Genomic DNA, 16,306 nt, shown 5'->3' on the forward strand with positions numbered 1-16,306 from the left:
ATATTTAACTGATTCATTAGTATAGTCTTGATATGTTCATGTGAGCTTGTGTTTCATAACTGGTTTGTTACTGTGGCGTAGTTGGCACAAAAATCTACCCTGCACCTGTTGGGCTGGTTTCAAAGCAAACCTGCGTTTTGGGCCTTTTTCTGCCCCTTTAACATTGAGGAATTTTTTTTGCAATTAAATTGCGTCGAAGTTTGGACCCACGAACACAACACAATCACAACCAAAACTTCAAAATGGGCAACAATGTGAGTGCCAAGGCGATGCCTGATGGCGAGGGCAGCGAACCTCCTCTGGATGGTGGGAAACATAAAAACCAGCAACATCACAAATCTAGCATACAGTCATCGAACGGTAACAACAATGCCAGCGATATTGTTGTCAGCAATAGCAACAGCAACGGCGGCGGCAACGGCGGCGGCAACGGCAACGGCAGCAATAACAGTCTCAAGGTGCAATCACAAACACAAACAATGACCAGATCCGCATCAGGCGCCGATGTGACGGAGAAGCACCTAACACAGCTGGTGCCAGTGGAGCGCCTGGCTGATATATTAAAGGAACAGACGAGTGCCAAGTACGGCATTAATGGCATTGTGTCAGATGTTTTTGTGGTGAGCAAGCACAATTAATTATCTGATAACAGTTTTATAGCAACTTGACAACATTTAATTGCACGCACACACACACACACTCGTACGCAGTCTCAAGTGTTCCCTGGGTACACTGATTTGGGCCATCGTCTCTTTCAATTAATGCACGTTAACTCGAAGGCAACAACAAAGCATCTGGGTGTCGTAGCCTTTCGACAGCAATGCGAAAGATTTTTGGGCATAATGGACGATACTAAGGTGCTGGAGAGCTACATTAAGATGTACGCACAGGTGGATAATCCCGATTTCATCGATAAAGTGGGCGTCACGCGTCTGTTGCATATCTGCTATACGATTGCCATGCAGCACTCGGGAAACGCGGTGCTCTGCCGCTCCATCAACAGGACTTTTGAGTCGGTGACAAAGTCGATATTTTTCAGTCACGACAGCCTCAGTTTGGGCTTCGTTTGCCGATGGTTCGAGCAGAATCTGATACGTCCTGTTTTACTGGTGCACAAGTATTGTGTGCATACGCTCTCCACAGCATATCGTGGTCTGGAGCAGCAGACACAATCGTGTGGCCTTGAGCTGCAAACGCCAGTCATCGAGCAACGCAATCCATTTGCATCCGCTGATGCAACGGATCATAATGCGCAAAGCGTGCACATGGAGTCGCTGATGCCACTCTCACAGGCCTGGCTGCTGGCCGGCGCTCTGCCGCCACTTTATTCCAAGCCGCGTACAATTACGCCGCCCAACAGTAGCAACAACAGCAGCGCCCAGTCAGCTGTGCAGATATTCAAGGATAAACTCTCGATGATGCCATCACACTGGACCCTGCTGTACGACTCCAACGAGCATGGCGTCGGTGCCAATCGATTCTTGCACCACGTTCTTGGCTATCGCGGACCTACGCTGGTCCTGCTGCACACAAACGACAAACAGACCTACTGCATTGCGGCGCCCAGTGAGTGGAAGGAGACCCATTTGTTTGTCGGATCAGAGGGCAGCTGTGTGATACAGCTGTTGCCCAAGTGAGTGTACTGGGAGTCTACTAAGATCACAGAATATATAATATTAACTTTTTTCTTTTTGTAGATTTGTGATACTGGAAAAGAAGCCCAATATTTTGTACCTTAACACCAGCATTCGCGGCTATCCGAAGGGATTGCGCGCTGGAGCTGATCCCCGCAAGCCCATCATAGCGGTAGATGAACATTTTGAGAATGTAGACTGCAAGGGCATTGCGGCAGGTCTTAGGTCCATTGAGGTAAATTGATTCAATTGCTAATATTGTATATTTATATGTGCAATAAGCCTTAGTCAACATAGTATATATGGTATAAAAAATTCATAGAAATGTCGCCATGCTCTATCGCATATAATATAATATAATATGTATATACTTATATGTAGTTATGTATGTATGTATGTATATATCAACGGGCCAGACTAAGCATTTACAAACAACACTTTCGAGCCGCTGCTAGAGTCAAGGCCATCGAACTTGGACGCTTGATCATTGCCGGAGTCAATTTACTTAAGTTCAATCGAGGCCAGACTCGACAGTAGGGCGCGAAAGTGTGTGTACATACAAATGAAGTCTAAATTCTTTACCAAACAAAACAAAACAAAACAAATTCAATTCCGAGACAACAAATTGTTACCAACAACAACAACAAGAAGGTGAATAACGACGCTCTCTCTTACAGGTTTGGGGCTGCGGCGATAAATCATCTCGCGATGTGCAATTGGATATTAAAAAGTGGCAAATCAAGGAGGCGGAACGTCAGCGTACAGTCAAATTAACAGCCGCCGATTGGATGGATCATCCGGATCGATATTTGCTGGAGCTGGGCGGCAGGCAGAACTACAACAATTAATGGCGACAACAATTTTCGCTGTTGTTGTCGATGCGTGTATAAATTCGAAAGCAATTGGTGTGTGCCTTTAATTGGAGAGCGCGCTTTTAAATTTACGGGAAATACATTTACAAATTATAATATTATTATCCGTTCGTTCACGACAAGTGTCAAAACCCTGGACTGAAATTGTTTGTATTCGAATTGTGTTTCGATAAGCGAATTTTGTTTCATGTTTTTCTTTTATGTTTAACGGCAATTTGGATTTTTATACGATATTCCTACGAAAGCATTCGTAATGCCATTTAAATAATTATATATATATGTTTTTTGATTATGCTTCTTCTGCCTGTACTTAAAAACGTTGTCCTTGTCACCAGTTTTGTTTATTTTTCCTCTATTTTGTTAATCGTCCGCTTATAAATATTAAAAAAAGGAAATTTTAATACGTCAGGTAATTAAGTTTTTCTTTCTATTATTATTTTGATTTTCTATTTGTTCTAATCTTAGAATGCAAGTATTACGAAAAGACATAAAATGCTTAAAACAATAAACATAATCAAATGTTGTAAAAAAATAAACAAACAACGCTTGAAATCTATTGATGGCTGTGGGCGCTGATTTGATGAAATTGCTGAATTAATTGGAGGTGCCTATCGGGCGAACGCACTCTAAAAAGTTGATAAATAATTCACACACTCACACATGTGCAGAACATACGGACTCGTGTGCTCTGATTCACGATATTACCATTTTATCAGTAAGAGTTTTGATAAATTCTAGAGTGTGTTTACCATCGGTCTGGGTCTGGGTACAATGGAGAAAAATGGAGAAATAAATGCAATTTAGAAATCTGCGCGAAAGCGTAAAGCAATTTCAGATATGGGCAATAAAAGAATGTCAGCAAAAGTAAGAATTTAACATAACATTTCAGTCTTGAGTAATCAATAAATTGAATTCACAAAAATCTGCTTCAAGGAGCTTTTCAGATTCATCAATATATCATCTAGCTGTTTGAATATCATTCTTTAAGTATTGTCATGGATAAAAGGCATCAAATATTGAATATACTAGCAGCTAAGCGATGCTATGCATCTATATAAAAATTCGAATAAAATATTTATATGTAAATTCGTTTGCATAAAATACTTGGCAAAATATCATAGTAAAAGTTTTTAAATAGTATAATAATTTGAATATAAAAGCAACAATAAGCCAAGTGAGATATTTCAAGCTTATCTTACAACAACAAAAAATAAATATCATTTCATCTTTATAATAATTATAAAAATAAGAAATAACAGAGGTGTCACAATGGATGCAAATTAAATGTAATATGTGCTTTAAAAAAAAATAAATAAAATGCCAATTAGAAAAGATAAAAAACGAAAAGAAAATACATTAATAGAATTTTTACATAATTATATTATTGAGAATTACATTAGTTAAATATACAATATGTGTGGGTTTTTCAAATATAAGTTACGCCCTTTTCTGACCGGCAGTCACTTCATTCACAATCGTTTGCTTTATGGGTATGTATCAATTGATCTACTATGCAGTATACGAATACAGGGTATTAATAGCCTAATCAAATTACAAGCTACTGACACTCACACAGCAATCGTATATATATTAGTTAATTCTCTCTCTCTTTCTATCTGAATATGTCTAATTTATGTATTCCTATCATTTTGAAATTGAATGTATAAAAACAGTTCGAGCCTAATCTATAATATATTTGTATATAAAAAATCTTCGCTGGCCAATGCATATAGAAGTACATATTTATGATGATCCTATGGAATTGTATGCATCTCTATAAATCGATTATATATGCAGTATGCAGCTATGGTTTAAAATCAGTTGTTGCTCTCGCTATCGCTTTGGAAACTAAGGCCACGCAATTTTGAAACATCCAATTTGATTGGGCTGCCAGAAGAGTTAGCTTAATGTGAGTATTTAGCTTAATATACAAAGGAATTTTGGTTTGCCAATAGATCGAGCAAACGATAATTGAGTAAGTGAAATAACTGATAGTATAGGTGTTTATATAGAAAGCACAAATATCGCTCTGTCACTAATAATTGGGTCTAGGTGATGTACTCTCTGTCGCGTCGACGGCGCGTCGTGGATGCGACAACTACAACTGGCATCTGTTCGACACTCTCTGCATTCACTATTTCATCATCGTCTTCCTCATCATCATCGTCTTCGTCTTCGTCATCGTCCTCGTCATCGTCTTCGTCATCGTTGTCATCATCCCCGCCCGTTGAATTGGACCACTCGGATGCAGTCTGGTTGCTGCACGTGGCGCTAAATTTTAGGCTGCTTGACATCCCAAACGAAACGGACAGCGATGCACTCAGCGATGAGGCATTCAAATTTTGACTAACTTCTACATCGTCCCCATCCTCCAGCACATCGATGTGCTGCTGCTGATAACGTTGTCATCTGCCTGCGCCCAGCAGAAGCGCATAGTCATCGTTCGACTCGGGTATCGGAGCTGCTGCCGAGGCAGTCGTACGCGCCTGCAAAAAGCTACTGCCACCCGCTTGCGCCGCCCCAACACCGCCAAGAAAATGCTGCTGATCTCGTTCGCGCAGATGCTGATTTGTGTCACGCTGACGCGTCGACTGTTTCAAATTGGCGCCCGGCAAGTGCAGTTGTTGTTGTTGGTAATTGTTGCTACTGCTAATATCATCAGCCGCATCGGCGCCTGCTAAGGGAAATCGAGACGGGGAATGAGTTTGATGTTCACTTAGGGTGTCCAGTTGCCCCACATTGACGGGCACAATTAACCGGCTCGTTGTTGCCCCATAGGTGGCATTACTGTTACCTGCTTGTTCGGAGCTGCCACCTGACATCGACGGCTCCTGCCGCTTGCTAATTAAGTACTCGGACTCGCTGCTCGAACGACGCGGACCACGCGCCAGTGGCTGATATGTACTGCGACCCTGAAAACGGCGACTTATCGAGCTGCTAACCACGCCCAGATGCTCCGTCACATCCTCCTGCATGTCCGAGATGTCCATCATCGAGAGAAACGCTCGGCACCAGCTGTGGTTCGGATTATTCCAATACTGTGGCGAATTGATATGGAATGGATGATGCGGAAAACTGTAAATATGCGCCACAGCCGCAATAAACATTTCTATACATATGAGAAAGTTCTGAAACAGACGAAACGGAGTTGAGTTTAACAAATCACGATTAGATACTCCAGCCAGTGTCGCTTACTTGTAGCGTGGAGGCCAGATTGGCTTCGCCCACGTCACCAAATATACCATTAATAATTTTGTAAAATACTAGCGCATTAAGCAGCACCCCTTGGCTAAAAAGAGGAAATTCTGTTATTCTTATGGCTTCACTTCAAAAGGCTTTGGTACTCACAAAAACGAAAAGAACACAACAGCCTTGATACACAAAAACTTCGGTATAGGTTTCATGGGCTTCAAGTCCTCTTTGTTGGCCCGGTAGAATAGCACCAGGCAGTACATGGCCACAAACTGGGAGATATTGTTAATGACCACAATGTAGGGAAAGGCAACATTCGCCGAAAATTCGCCCTCGCCGTAAACTCCACATAGTTCGCAAATGCTGGGGGAGAAGTATGAATCAGTAATATAATTAGTTAAATTTGTATAATCGAAATAATTCACTTAAATTATCTTAATATTAAATGAATTAGTTGCCAGATTTAGTTAATGATAACGTAATATATGTGTATGTAACAATTTACAGATTTCTCATTGAAATTATCAGTCATTCATCATCTAAGGATCAGTTAACTTTAATCTATTGCGAATCGCATATATTATACGAAATTCCAAAGTGAGCTCGTCACAGCTTATACACAAAGTGACACGTGGCACTTGTGCGTGATCTTCTACTTACACCGAGATAAATGTCGTAATGGGCCGGACTACGGTATACTGCATGATGCCGTGCTTGCAATTGTGGATGAACTCCCTGCCCATGACCCAGGGACGCATGCAGCAGAGGGGAAAGAAGTGTGACACCTGCGGCTTATATACCATCGTTGCCTCCAGGTCCATGTTAAGATTCAGATAGTTTAGCAAATAAACCATGAAATTGTAAATGACGTACGCCTCATAGCACTCACGCAGCGAGTCCACGTATATGGAATGCTTCGGAAATAGCAGGCCCAGCCACTGTAAACAAAAATACAAATTCTTAGTCAAAAAATCCAGCACTCACTCAATGAGAACGATAATTGGTTAAGATTCGATTTCAATGATTTTGAGTAATCAAAAGTTTCGATTTCGACCGCTTCCATTGACCCACTTACCGCATTCAATGCATAGATGGGCACCATCCACAGTATGCGTATTATGTGCTTTTGCAGTATGGGCTTTGTGAAATGAATGACGTGTTGTATGATATGCCAAATGGAAATGGGCACGGCGGAGAGCACGAAGAGTCCGCCGATAAGTATAAGTTGATCGTTCTGCTTGAAGCCATCCTTCACCGAGTTCACAATCAGCAGCGGCACCACAATTATCGCGAATATCGCATATGTGACAATCAGGAGCGGCTTTATCCAAATACGCCATTCTTCACAGAAGCGACGGATGTCAATACGGCACATCCTGCACATTGGTTTCGTTGTTTCTCTGTTTGAGGAAACTTGCTACAAGTATTGCTTTCGTCACTCAAACAAAGTCGCTGAGCAGCAACAGAGCGAAATCGCCGTCGTCGTCTTCGTTGTTGCTGTTTCTTTTTTTTTTTTTTTTTTTGTTTTTTTTTTTTTTTTTTTTTTTTTTTTTGTTATGGTTGCCGCCGCCCCGTTATTGTTTGTCTGTGGGTTTGTTCGCTTGGTACGATTAGGGTCCCTCTATCTGAATTTTACATGGAACGTCTCCTACACCCACGTACGGTTTGCAAGCGCTTAGCGCACATGTTGATATTACTTGTTTTCAATACACACATACACACGAACACAGTCTACAGAAAACAATTAAGGCCGAGCTGCAATATGCAAATTAAAATTATTTGTTAACTTTTTGTATTTTATGTTTGCAGTGCCGTCGCTTGATAAGGGCAAATTTAACTGTCTGGCAGTACCAAAAACTGCACAGTGCTGTAAGTCGTAGCAAAATGTGCATCATTTACAGCACTAGCGCAAGCAGAGTCGCAATGGGCAATTTCCAACATTTTGTTTGCCTATATCTGGAAAAATTTCCCCCACCAAAAATTCCTTTTGCCTCAAAATCAATTTCCCTTTGGATATTATTGTATGTATATTTAATTACAGATTATAGAATAGCAGAATTACAATATGCATATCCCATATAGATAAAAACATTAAAATCTATTAAACATATATTGTGTCCTTTAAGTTGCTGCTACGATTCAAAAACAGTATCGCGTCGATCTGGTTCTGGCTGCCAGTGAGCATAAAACGCTTATTGTAGTCATAAATCTGTTCGCGCAGCACCTTCTTGAAGTTTAAATTGACAACGCCGGGTACACCCTGATAGAGTGTAGCCAAATCGCGCAGCGTGCCGTAGATATGACCCATCTTGTTCCACCACTCAATGGGCGACTCGTCCAGCTGCACGATTACCTCGTTGCGATAGCGTTTGAGATCCGTTTCCACAGTGCTGTCGGCATCTCGCTTCGGAGCACTGGGTATCTCTGTAATATCAAACAGCAGTTCCAATTCTACAGGAAATCCATTACAAATTAATTTCACAATTTTCTGACTGATATTTGTTAGCTACTCAAACTTACTTGATTTCTTTGCGCTATGCGAGGCGGCCACTGCGGCTGCCGAGCTGCTGCCCGACTTGACATTTGGTTCCGTTTTAATGGTGACTGTTGGAGCACTGCTCACATTTGCAGCTGACGCCACCTCAGTCGAATCTCCGCTCTGGCTATCCGTGCCCATCGAGCCACCAAAAGCCTTATTATATTTCTGTGTTAGCATGCGCACACAGCTGTCAAGATTATCAATTGTGGTCAGGCGATGGAAACGCGGATCAAGCAGCGCAGCGCTGGTCAGCGTATCATTGGCAATAATCTGCGATTGCAGCACACTAGCGATCGTACGTTTGATGTTCATCATTAGGGGCTCATCCTGCTCAGCAATGCCCAGTTTCTTGATCAATATCTTTGATGTGATCGGCGACAACATGCTGCAAAGTGGCATATCTTCGCCACGCAATGTGTCCAATGCAATCTGGTGGATCGATTTAGTCATTATCTTTACGCTTCACAGGAGGTTGAACATTATTCACACTTACCACCAGGGCACTGAGCGCTTCGGTAACAGTTTTGGCTGTGATTACCAACTGATCCATATCTTCGGACCAAGATATGGATTCGGCAAAGAACTTGAGCAACTCGTACAGAGTCCAAGGGAAGTGTTCATTGTATGCCGGCAGCTCCGATACCTTCGAGCTAATCTCAGCCGAATGACGTTGTATGATGTCCTTCACCTGCTCCAGTGCTGTGGCTACCTCCTCCAGCTCAAAGACGTGGCGCAGACATTTGTCAATCACCGACACATAGCAGAGCACAACGGGTATATCTGCGGGAAGGATGAAGAAGTATCGAGGATTAATAGATGAATGGATATGCTGTTAGCAACTACTTTCCGGGCTGACTATATGATACCGTATATATTATCCTTGTTTATATTATTATATTATTATACATATACAAAGTGGGGCTACTTTGTATTATGTATATTCTCACTTCACTCCTACGAAGCATGATATGAATTTAAGTATAAACAAATAAAACAATAAATAAAAATGCCCTACTTTTACCGCATTTGGGTCTATGTTTATACTATATAAGTAGACTTGATAAACTATTCATTCAATTCGAGAGTATACACACACAATATATGCCATTTGTTTAAATCTTAAACTATTCATTTACTCACTCTTCTCCTTCAGATAGGTCTGCAGCAGATCCTCCTCCTCGTCATAGCTGACTATGGCCAGCGTACAATTGGGCAAATAGAAGTCGGCGAGAACTTCATCGAAAGAGACGTAGTCGGTATACTCTATGGTGGCGTACATAATGCTGCGGACGCACTGCGTCTCATCGCTCAAATAGTGATGATAGATGCTAAGAAATCGTCGCTGTTCCACATTAATCCACTGCTCGAAGGCCAGCGAATAGGGCTTCTCGGCCGTGAAGTCGCGAGTAAAATCACCGATTTCAACGAATTTTGATGCATGCTGCTCGGTGATCAGAGCGTCAATCTTCTGGGGCATGGGCAGCGAAGACAAGTTGCCCATGGCCAGGCGTATGAACTCACTGATGCCCGCGTCATACAGAGTCTCCACATTGCGCACATCATGTATAACAATGTCGGCCATAGCTTCGGCCAAATTGGTAATATAGCTGCGCACCTGCATGCCCCCGGCTCCCTCCTCATGCTTGATGTTTGCGCGCGTGAAATGCATGGTGCCCGAGGCGGCTGTACTTTTACGTTTGCGTGCGTACTTCAGATCGCGCGGCTCGATGCTAATGGAGCGATCCTCCTCTTCGACTAGATTCTCGGCATCGTCGTAAGTCAAAGGTACCATTGTCTCATAGAGCATTGTCTGCGAGGCATTATCATCTTCGGCCTGCATGGCGGCTGCGGCCACAGCAGCCTCGTCCATATCCTCATCCTCATCGTTTTCATGATGATTGCGATTGTTAATAAATTCCAATTTGACGCGACGCGAGGAGACATTGCGCTTGGACAATGGTGGATGGTTGAGATTACGCGGCGTTTTGCGCGGCGGCACTTGGATGTCGTTCTCCTGGCACAGAGCCTTGAACAAGTCTTTGTGCCGATGTTGCAAATGAGCACGCAAATTGGTGGTATTGCCATGATTGGTCAACACTTTGTGGCATTTGATGCACACAACATTCTGCTTGGTAATTACCTCGTCATTATCGTTTGATGGAAAGCCAAAGTAGCGCCAATAGACGCTTTTCATTTTGGGCGAGTACAGTTTGGAGAAATTGAGCTGCGAGACATCTTCGTATTTGGCCTCAACGACCATTGGCGAACTGGCCACTCCGTCGTTCATTTTTAAGCTTATTTTGGTTGTTTATTGATATCTGATTACCGATGCCACAAAAAAATAAGCGCGCAATTTCTCGATTATAGATAGTCAGTTCAATAGTCAATAGTTTTTTATCTGTATCAGAAAGTACAGTTCAGAGTTGCCACGCGACAGAGTAGTCAATCGATAAGGCAAATGGCTATATTGTGTTTCACAGATGCGCACAAATTGTATTATACTTATTTTTAATTGTTTGACACGTTACAATCGCTGTGCATTTGACATTTATTTTACGTTCTGCCACGGTAAAATGTAAACTGTGTGAAGTTTTTGTTAACACTGATTGCATCACCAATCGATAGCTGGGGAAATTTGTGCGGCAGCAGGGGTAATTTGCAAGGGAAATATTTTATTACTGTATGCTCATGACGTGAAGTTGGCTGCGATTTTCTTTTTGATTCGTTGTTGGGTAGCAAAAGGTGTGTGGAATTTTACAACGCATAGAAATAAATAAATTTTGATAAATAGTGACACCTAATATTATGAGATTAATAGATAAAAAGCTGTGCCGCCTACCAGGCTATAAATGAGCATCCTATATGCTAAAAATTATGTTAGAATAGACCTTAAAACAGACAAATATATGCTAGCCACGTGGTGTATGCCCCCGTTATTTGGTTATAGTGCAAATGTCTCCATATATTTATGTGTGTGTATTTTTGGAATTTGTATTGCAGCTAATCTAAACCGCCAAGATGGGTAAGGGTAACAATATGATTCCAAACCAGCATTACCACAAGTGGTGGCAGCGTCATGTGCGCACCTGGTTCAACCAGCCGGCGCGCAAGGTCCGCAGACACGAAAACCGTGTCAAGAAGGCAAAGGCAGTCTTCCCTCGCCCCGCTAGCGGTCCCCTGCGTCCAGTTGTGCGTTGCCCCACAATCCGTTACCACACAAAGTTGCGTACCGGACGCGGTTTCACCTTGGAGGAGCTGAAGGTATGTGAATTCTCATAATTTAATTTCTTTCTATAGTTAATTTATGAATTTAATCAATTGCAGGGTGCTGGTTTGAGCTATAAATTCGCCAAGACCATCGGCATTGCTGTCGATCGTCGTCGCAAGAACAAGTCGTTGGAGTCGCGTCAACGTAACATTCAGCGCCTGAAGGAATACAGAAGCAAACTGATTCTGTTCCCCATCAACGAGAAGAAGATCCGCAAGGGCGAATCAACTGTTGAGGAATGCAAGTTGGCTACCCAGCTGCAAGGACCAGTTATGCCCCTCAAGAAGGAGCTGCCAGCTGTTGTCGAGTTCCGTGATGTTACACAGGACGAGAAGAAGTTCAAGGCATTCGCTACTCTGCGCAAGGTGCGACTCAGCTCTGACTTATTTCTATTGCTTTATCTTCATTTTGATTGATTGTTTACTTATCAATGTTGTTTGTTTATAGGCACGTACTGATGCTCGTTTGGTTGGCATTCGCGCTAAGAAGGCCAAGGAGGCAGCTGAGAGCGAGGAGGGCGCCAAGGCCGATGCCAAGAAGGCCAAGAAGTAAACTCCATCTAGACCTGATAATTCTGTCTACAATAACAACAACAACAACCAGAATAAAGTTTTAGTTTTTTCATAAACGTGAATTGTTGTGTTGTGTTTTCATCTATCCCCATTGTACGAACCAAGTCAAGCAAGAGCGACGGAATTTATATTGTACTCAAAAGCAGCTGCTGGAATATCCAATTGGTGCGTGCTCCTTATTTGCACAATTCGCTAAGAAGATTCAGAAGTCGTCCCTACCTTTAGCAGAACAATGAACCTAAGCAGCAACAATAGGCAGATTTACTCCTAGCAGCTGTTTATTGCCTTTGGACAGGCCACAGTCAGACGCAGCGGGAATCTGATTTATTTGGATGTTTGCTATGCGGGTGCTGTCTGTGCTGCTTGTGTGCATTTTATGTCACCTGGAATAATTCTGTACATTTATAATTTGAATTTTTAAATTAATTTTTAAACTCACAATTTTGTTTATTTCGATCTGCAAGTCTTTATGAGCTCGGTTATTATTACATAGCAGCAGTTCTGATATATATGAATAATTTATGTAAAATTTAATTCTTTTTTACTTTTAACATTAGGAAACGATAAATCACAATTTTAGTAGACATTTTGTTTTAAATTAAATTTCTAATATTGTGGTACATTTTAGTTACCCGGATTTTTAAAGAATTGCACTTTAATATCAACTACTACTAAACATATGTATATATGTACAATATACGATACATATGCATATTCGAATTAAATTAATTGTTTTCTTGCTGAAGTGTATTTAATTCTTCAAAAATAAATAACAAAATTATTTATCTAATTTTTCTTAGTTATAAATTAATATGTTTGTAGTCTTATTTTTGTTTAATATGTAATTTGAAAAATTTTAATAAGAAAACAATAATATAATATTTTATTTTCAAAAATTTTAGCATATACAAAATGATATAATTATAGTGATGGTAAATATGGAGTGTGTTAAATATAATAATGATGATAATGCATATGTATGTATGTGTATACATTGTTTTTATTATTTTAAGCACTTTATTTTTATTCTATTTTTGTTGTGTTTTGTAAAATTTTTATAATTTTTTAAAAAATATTTTTATAATTTTAACTTAAGTTTCTTAATATGTATTTTTATATACTCTACTACAATTGAATAGTATTGTTGTTCTGTCCTAAGAACTTCCATGAGTGAGTCATAATTGAGTCTGTCTCTACCTCAACATTTTGTAGCTTGGGCTACTTAATACAGTTGTACGTATCCGTAGTTGGTGAAAACTAAAATTCGTTTGTTATTTCTAGAAATGTTAAAAAGATTTTCATTTAGTAGAAAATTAATTTATGTTGAATATTAGATATACTTCCCATTAAAGCTCAATATATTTTCATATCTATTCTGTGTTATTCCTTAAAATAATTCTAAAAAAAACTGAGTTTATTATGTTCAAATTTAAATTTAGTTTTAATATTTGTATAGTAGTAAATTAGCAGTATAGTAGTCTTAACATACTATATAAAATGGACCATTATATTTATATTTACATATAGGTATATATATTATATACATATGTAGTTCAGCCCCATTGACCTCTAGATAGGCTCACAATTACAGAGTGCTAAGTGCCAGATTGTTTATGTGTGGCCTTTAACACAGCCCAGCCAAAGCCTAGGCGCAAATAAACCCTAACATCTGAGCACAATTCATCGTGAAATTATAATCAACAGAACAAGATTAACGACGGCGCTTAGTGTAGCATATGCAAAAGGAAAACTTTTGTTGCAGCCATAAAAAAAGTGGAAAGCAAAGAAAGGGTTGCAGTTGCCGGCGCACGAAATTCAATTATCGGGATGCTGCTGTGGCTGCTGTGGATGCTGTGGCTATGTGCGGCTGGGTTTGTTGTGTGCTACCCGCACCTTGAGCCTTGTTTATGTATTTCAATGATTTTTATTTCAGTTAACCTTGTTGTCCACATGCTCTCCCTCTCCGTCTTCCTATCTCTCTCTCACTCTTGCGCTTGTTTCGTGTCAAATGCATTCAAATTTTTATTATTGAAATTTATGAGCGCAAAAGTGATTTTCCTCATAGTTTTTCATGAACTGATTTCCTATTTTTTTTCACCCGTGTGGTTGTTATGCCGGTGGCTTAGGGTGGCGTGGCTGGGGGTGGGGCTGTTGCTAACGGTAAACAACCATACTGAGTGACACCAAACGTAATTGGCAATTGTTTTGCCTTTTGTATGGCTGTGTCTGTGTTTGTGTGTTTGTGTATCTGTGTGTACTTCGTTACCTTTTGTGACAGTTGCTCTACCCAAAACTTTTTTGTTTTCTGTGCCTGTGTGTGTGGGTTTTGGTTTTGCAACATGTGCGCCTGGGTCCATCAAATCCAGATCTGAGCGCGTCTCATTTGAATGCGCGAAAGTTGTTTGTGTGGCGCCGAGAGTAAGAAAAGTTTTTGATTTGAAATTTTATTTTCTCAAATGCATTTCAGCTTCTCGCACTTTAAATGCAAAATCAATTTTGTTTTTAACCGCTACAGCAATGTAATTGATGTCAGAGCTGCTCCCCCCTGCCTTCCTTGCAGTGGGTTAATCTGCATATGTGCGACATGTGCCGAGGTGTCGGTATGTGTGCGAGTGTGCATATGTGTGTGTGTGTGTTCAAGTGTCTGCACCATAAACGCAATCAGTGCTTAATGATCCATACAGCAATTGGATTAGTGCGTGCCCTGCAGGAAAACACAGCAACAGCAGCAGCAACAGAGGGGGTAGACAGAGTACGAATAGTAGCAGAAGCAGGAGGAATCTCAACAGAGACATTCAGTAGCTGCTGCAGCATTCACAGTGGGCTTGTCCTTGCTCCGATTTGCATCTGAAAGAAGCACAGCTTAAGCTGCTGTCCATGAAACCCATTTGTTCTTCAGCCATAAACTATATAATGCTAGAGTAGTTTAGTTAAATGGGACAATACTGAGAAAGAATTGCACCACATTTTAAATAATTTAAATTTGCTGTATCTGTATCTGTATCTGTATCTGTATCTGTATCTGTATCTGTATCTGTATCTGTATCTGTATCTGTATCTGTATCTGTATCTGTATCTGTATCTGTATCTGTATCTGTATCTGTATCTGTATCTGTATCTGTATCTGTATCTGTATCTGTATCTGTATCTGTATCTGTATCTGTATCTGTATCTGTATCTGTATCTGTATCTGTATCTGTATCTGTATCTGTATCTGTATCTGTATCTGTATCTGTATCTGTATCTGTATCTGTATCTGTATCTGTATCTGTATCTGTATCTGTATCTGTATCTGTATCTGTATCTGTATCTGTATCTGTATCTGTATCTGTATCTGTATCTGTATCTGTATCTGTACTGAGTATCTGTATCTGAATATCTGTATCTGTGTCTAAGTATCTGTATCTGAATTTATGTATCTGTAATGCTCCAATTACATCTCTTTCTCCCCCTCATCCACTCATTCAGTCTCCCAATCGGTCTCCACCTTTCACCCATAAACAATAGCTCACTTATAACCTTGATTTTCCACATCACTCCATTGTATAGCCTTCATAAAAAACTACATCCCTCAGCCTCAGACCGCACCGATAAATGGCCTATTATTTTTCTATAAAAAATCACCCAAAACGAAACAATACTCAGGTCGCGAAAAAAAAACATATTAATCAAATATGCAAATAAGCGAGGCAGTCAGGAGGAGGCACATTGAATAACACTTAGCTGGCCCACAAACAATTTGTTTGAAATGCGCAATTTATGAGAGACGGCTACCCGGGGTGCCCCGCCTCCCTCGCGACTCTTCCCCCGGACTGATGATCCGTTGCCATTTAAGGTTTTCACGCATCATCTATCAAAAATTGGCAAAGCATAAAAAAGTGCGCATGCAAATATGAGAGGACCCTCAGCTAGGTACACAGAAAGGCCTGCTGTTGACTTTTTTCTTTTTTTATTGAGTGCCAATCAAAAGGCAACAACCGGGTCGATTATGAGATCAATGCCAGAAAGGGGGCTGGGGGCGCGGCAAGCGGGCAAAACAAATCGTAAAAAATGCAAATTGCAAGACGAATCGAACAAATGGGCGCGAGCTAACAAAAATCGCATTAGATGCCAAACACAATAGGCAGAGAATATTTTTCGCATATGCAAATCATAATTGGCGAAAAATATGCAAATAAGCTACGGGCTAAAAGGAGAGTGCGAAAAACTGAAAGAGCGTGAGTGCGAGA

At 40.7% G+C, this 16,306-nt stretch overlaps 4 protein-coding genes across 5 annotated transcripts; 2 read left to right on the forward strand and 2 right to left on the reverse strand.

Moving 5' to 3' along the window:
* Positions 1–69: 69 nt before the first annotated feature.
* Positions 70–2,914, forward strand: LOC108611065 (uncharacterized). Its single transcript, XM_018003519.2, has 4 exons — positions 70–620; positions 711–1,633; positions 1,698–1,869; positions 2,312–2,914. The coding sequence occupies exons 1-4, from the start codon at positions 243–245 to the stop codon at positions 2,480–2,482; spliced, it is 1,644 nt and encodes a 547-aa protein (XP_017859008.1). The 5' UTR covers positions 70–242; the 3' UTR covers positions 2,483–2,914.
* Positions 710–7,082, reverse strand: LOC108611066 (transmembrane protein 184C). 2 transcript variants are annotated; one of them, XM_018003522.2, is made up of 6 exons: positions 6,774–7,082; positions 6,359–6,636; positions 5,855–6,061; positions 5,702–5,795; positions 5,301–5,634; positions 710–5,183 (listed from the first exon to the last, which is right to left on the reverse strand). In XM_018003522.2, the coding sequence occupies exons 1-6, from the start codon at positions 7,080–7,082 to the stop codon at positions 4,912–4,914; spliced, it is 1,494 nt and encodes a 497-aa protein (XP_017859011.1). In that variant the 3' UTR covers positions 710–4,911. The 2 variants fall into 2 exon arrangements, with proteins under 2 accessions (XP_017859011.1, XP_017859009.1); XM_018003520.2 differs by having other exon boundaries at positions 710–5,634.
* Positions 7,083–7,198: 116 nt separating this feature from the next.
* On the reverse strand, positions 7,199–10,840 carry Dref (DNA replication-related element factor). Its single transcript, XM_018003518.2, has 4 exons — positions 9,378–10,840; positions 8,731–9,017; positions 8,219–8,666; positions 7,199–8,149 (listed from the first exon to the last, which is right to left on the reverse strand). Exons 1-4 carry the CDS (start codon positions 10,522–10,524, stop codon positions 7,800–7,802), a joined length of 2,232 nt encoding a protein of 743 aa, XP_017859007.1. The 5' UTR covers positions 10,525–10,840; the 3' UTR covers positions 7,199–7,799.
* RpL13 (ribosomal protein L13) lies at positions 10,840–12,139 on the forward strand. The gene is made up of 4 exons (XM_018003527.2): positions 10,840–10,979; positions 11,238–11,498; positions 11,562–11,870; positions 11,953–12,139. The coding sequence occupies exons 2-4, from the start codon at positions 11,256–11,258 to the stop codon at positions 12,055–12,057; spliced, it is 657 nt and encodes a 218-aa protein (XP_017859016.1). The 5' UTR covers positions 10,840–10,979; positions 11,238–11,255; the 3' UTR covers positions 12,058–12,139.
* Positions 12,140–16,306: the final 4,167 nt, after the last annotated feature.

The sequence above is a fragment of the Drosophila arizonae genome, chromosome 3, assembly GCF_054131065.1.
Source record: "Drosophila arizonae isolate 15081-1271.41 chromosome 3, UAZ_ARI_1.0, whole genome shotgun sequence".
Classification (NCBI taxonomy): Eukaryota; Metazoa; Arthropoda; class Insecta; order Diptera; family Drosophilidae; genus Drosophila; species Drosophila arizonae.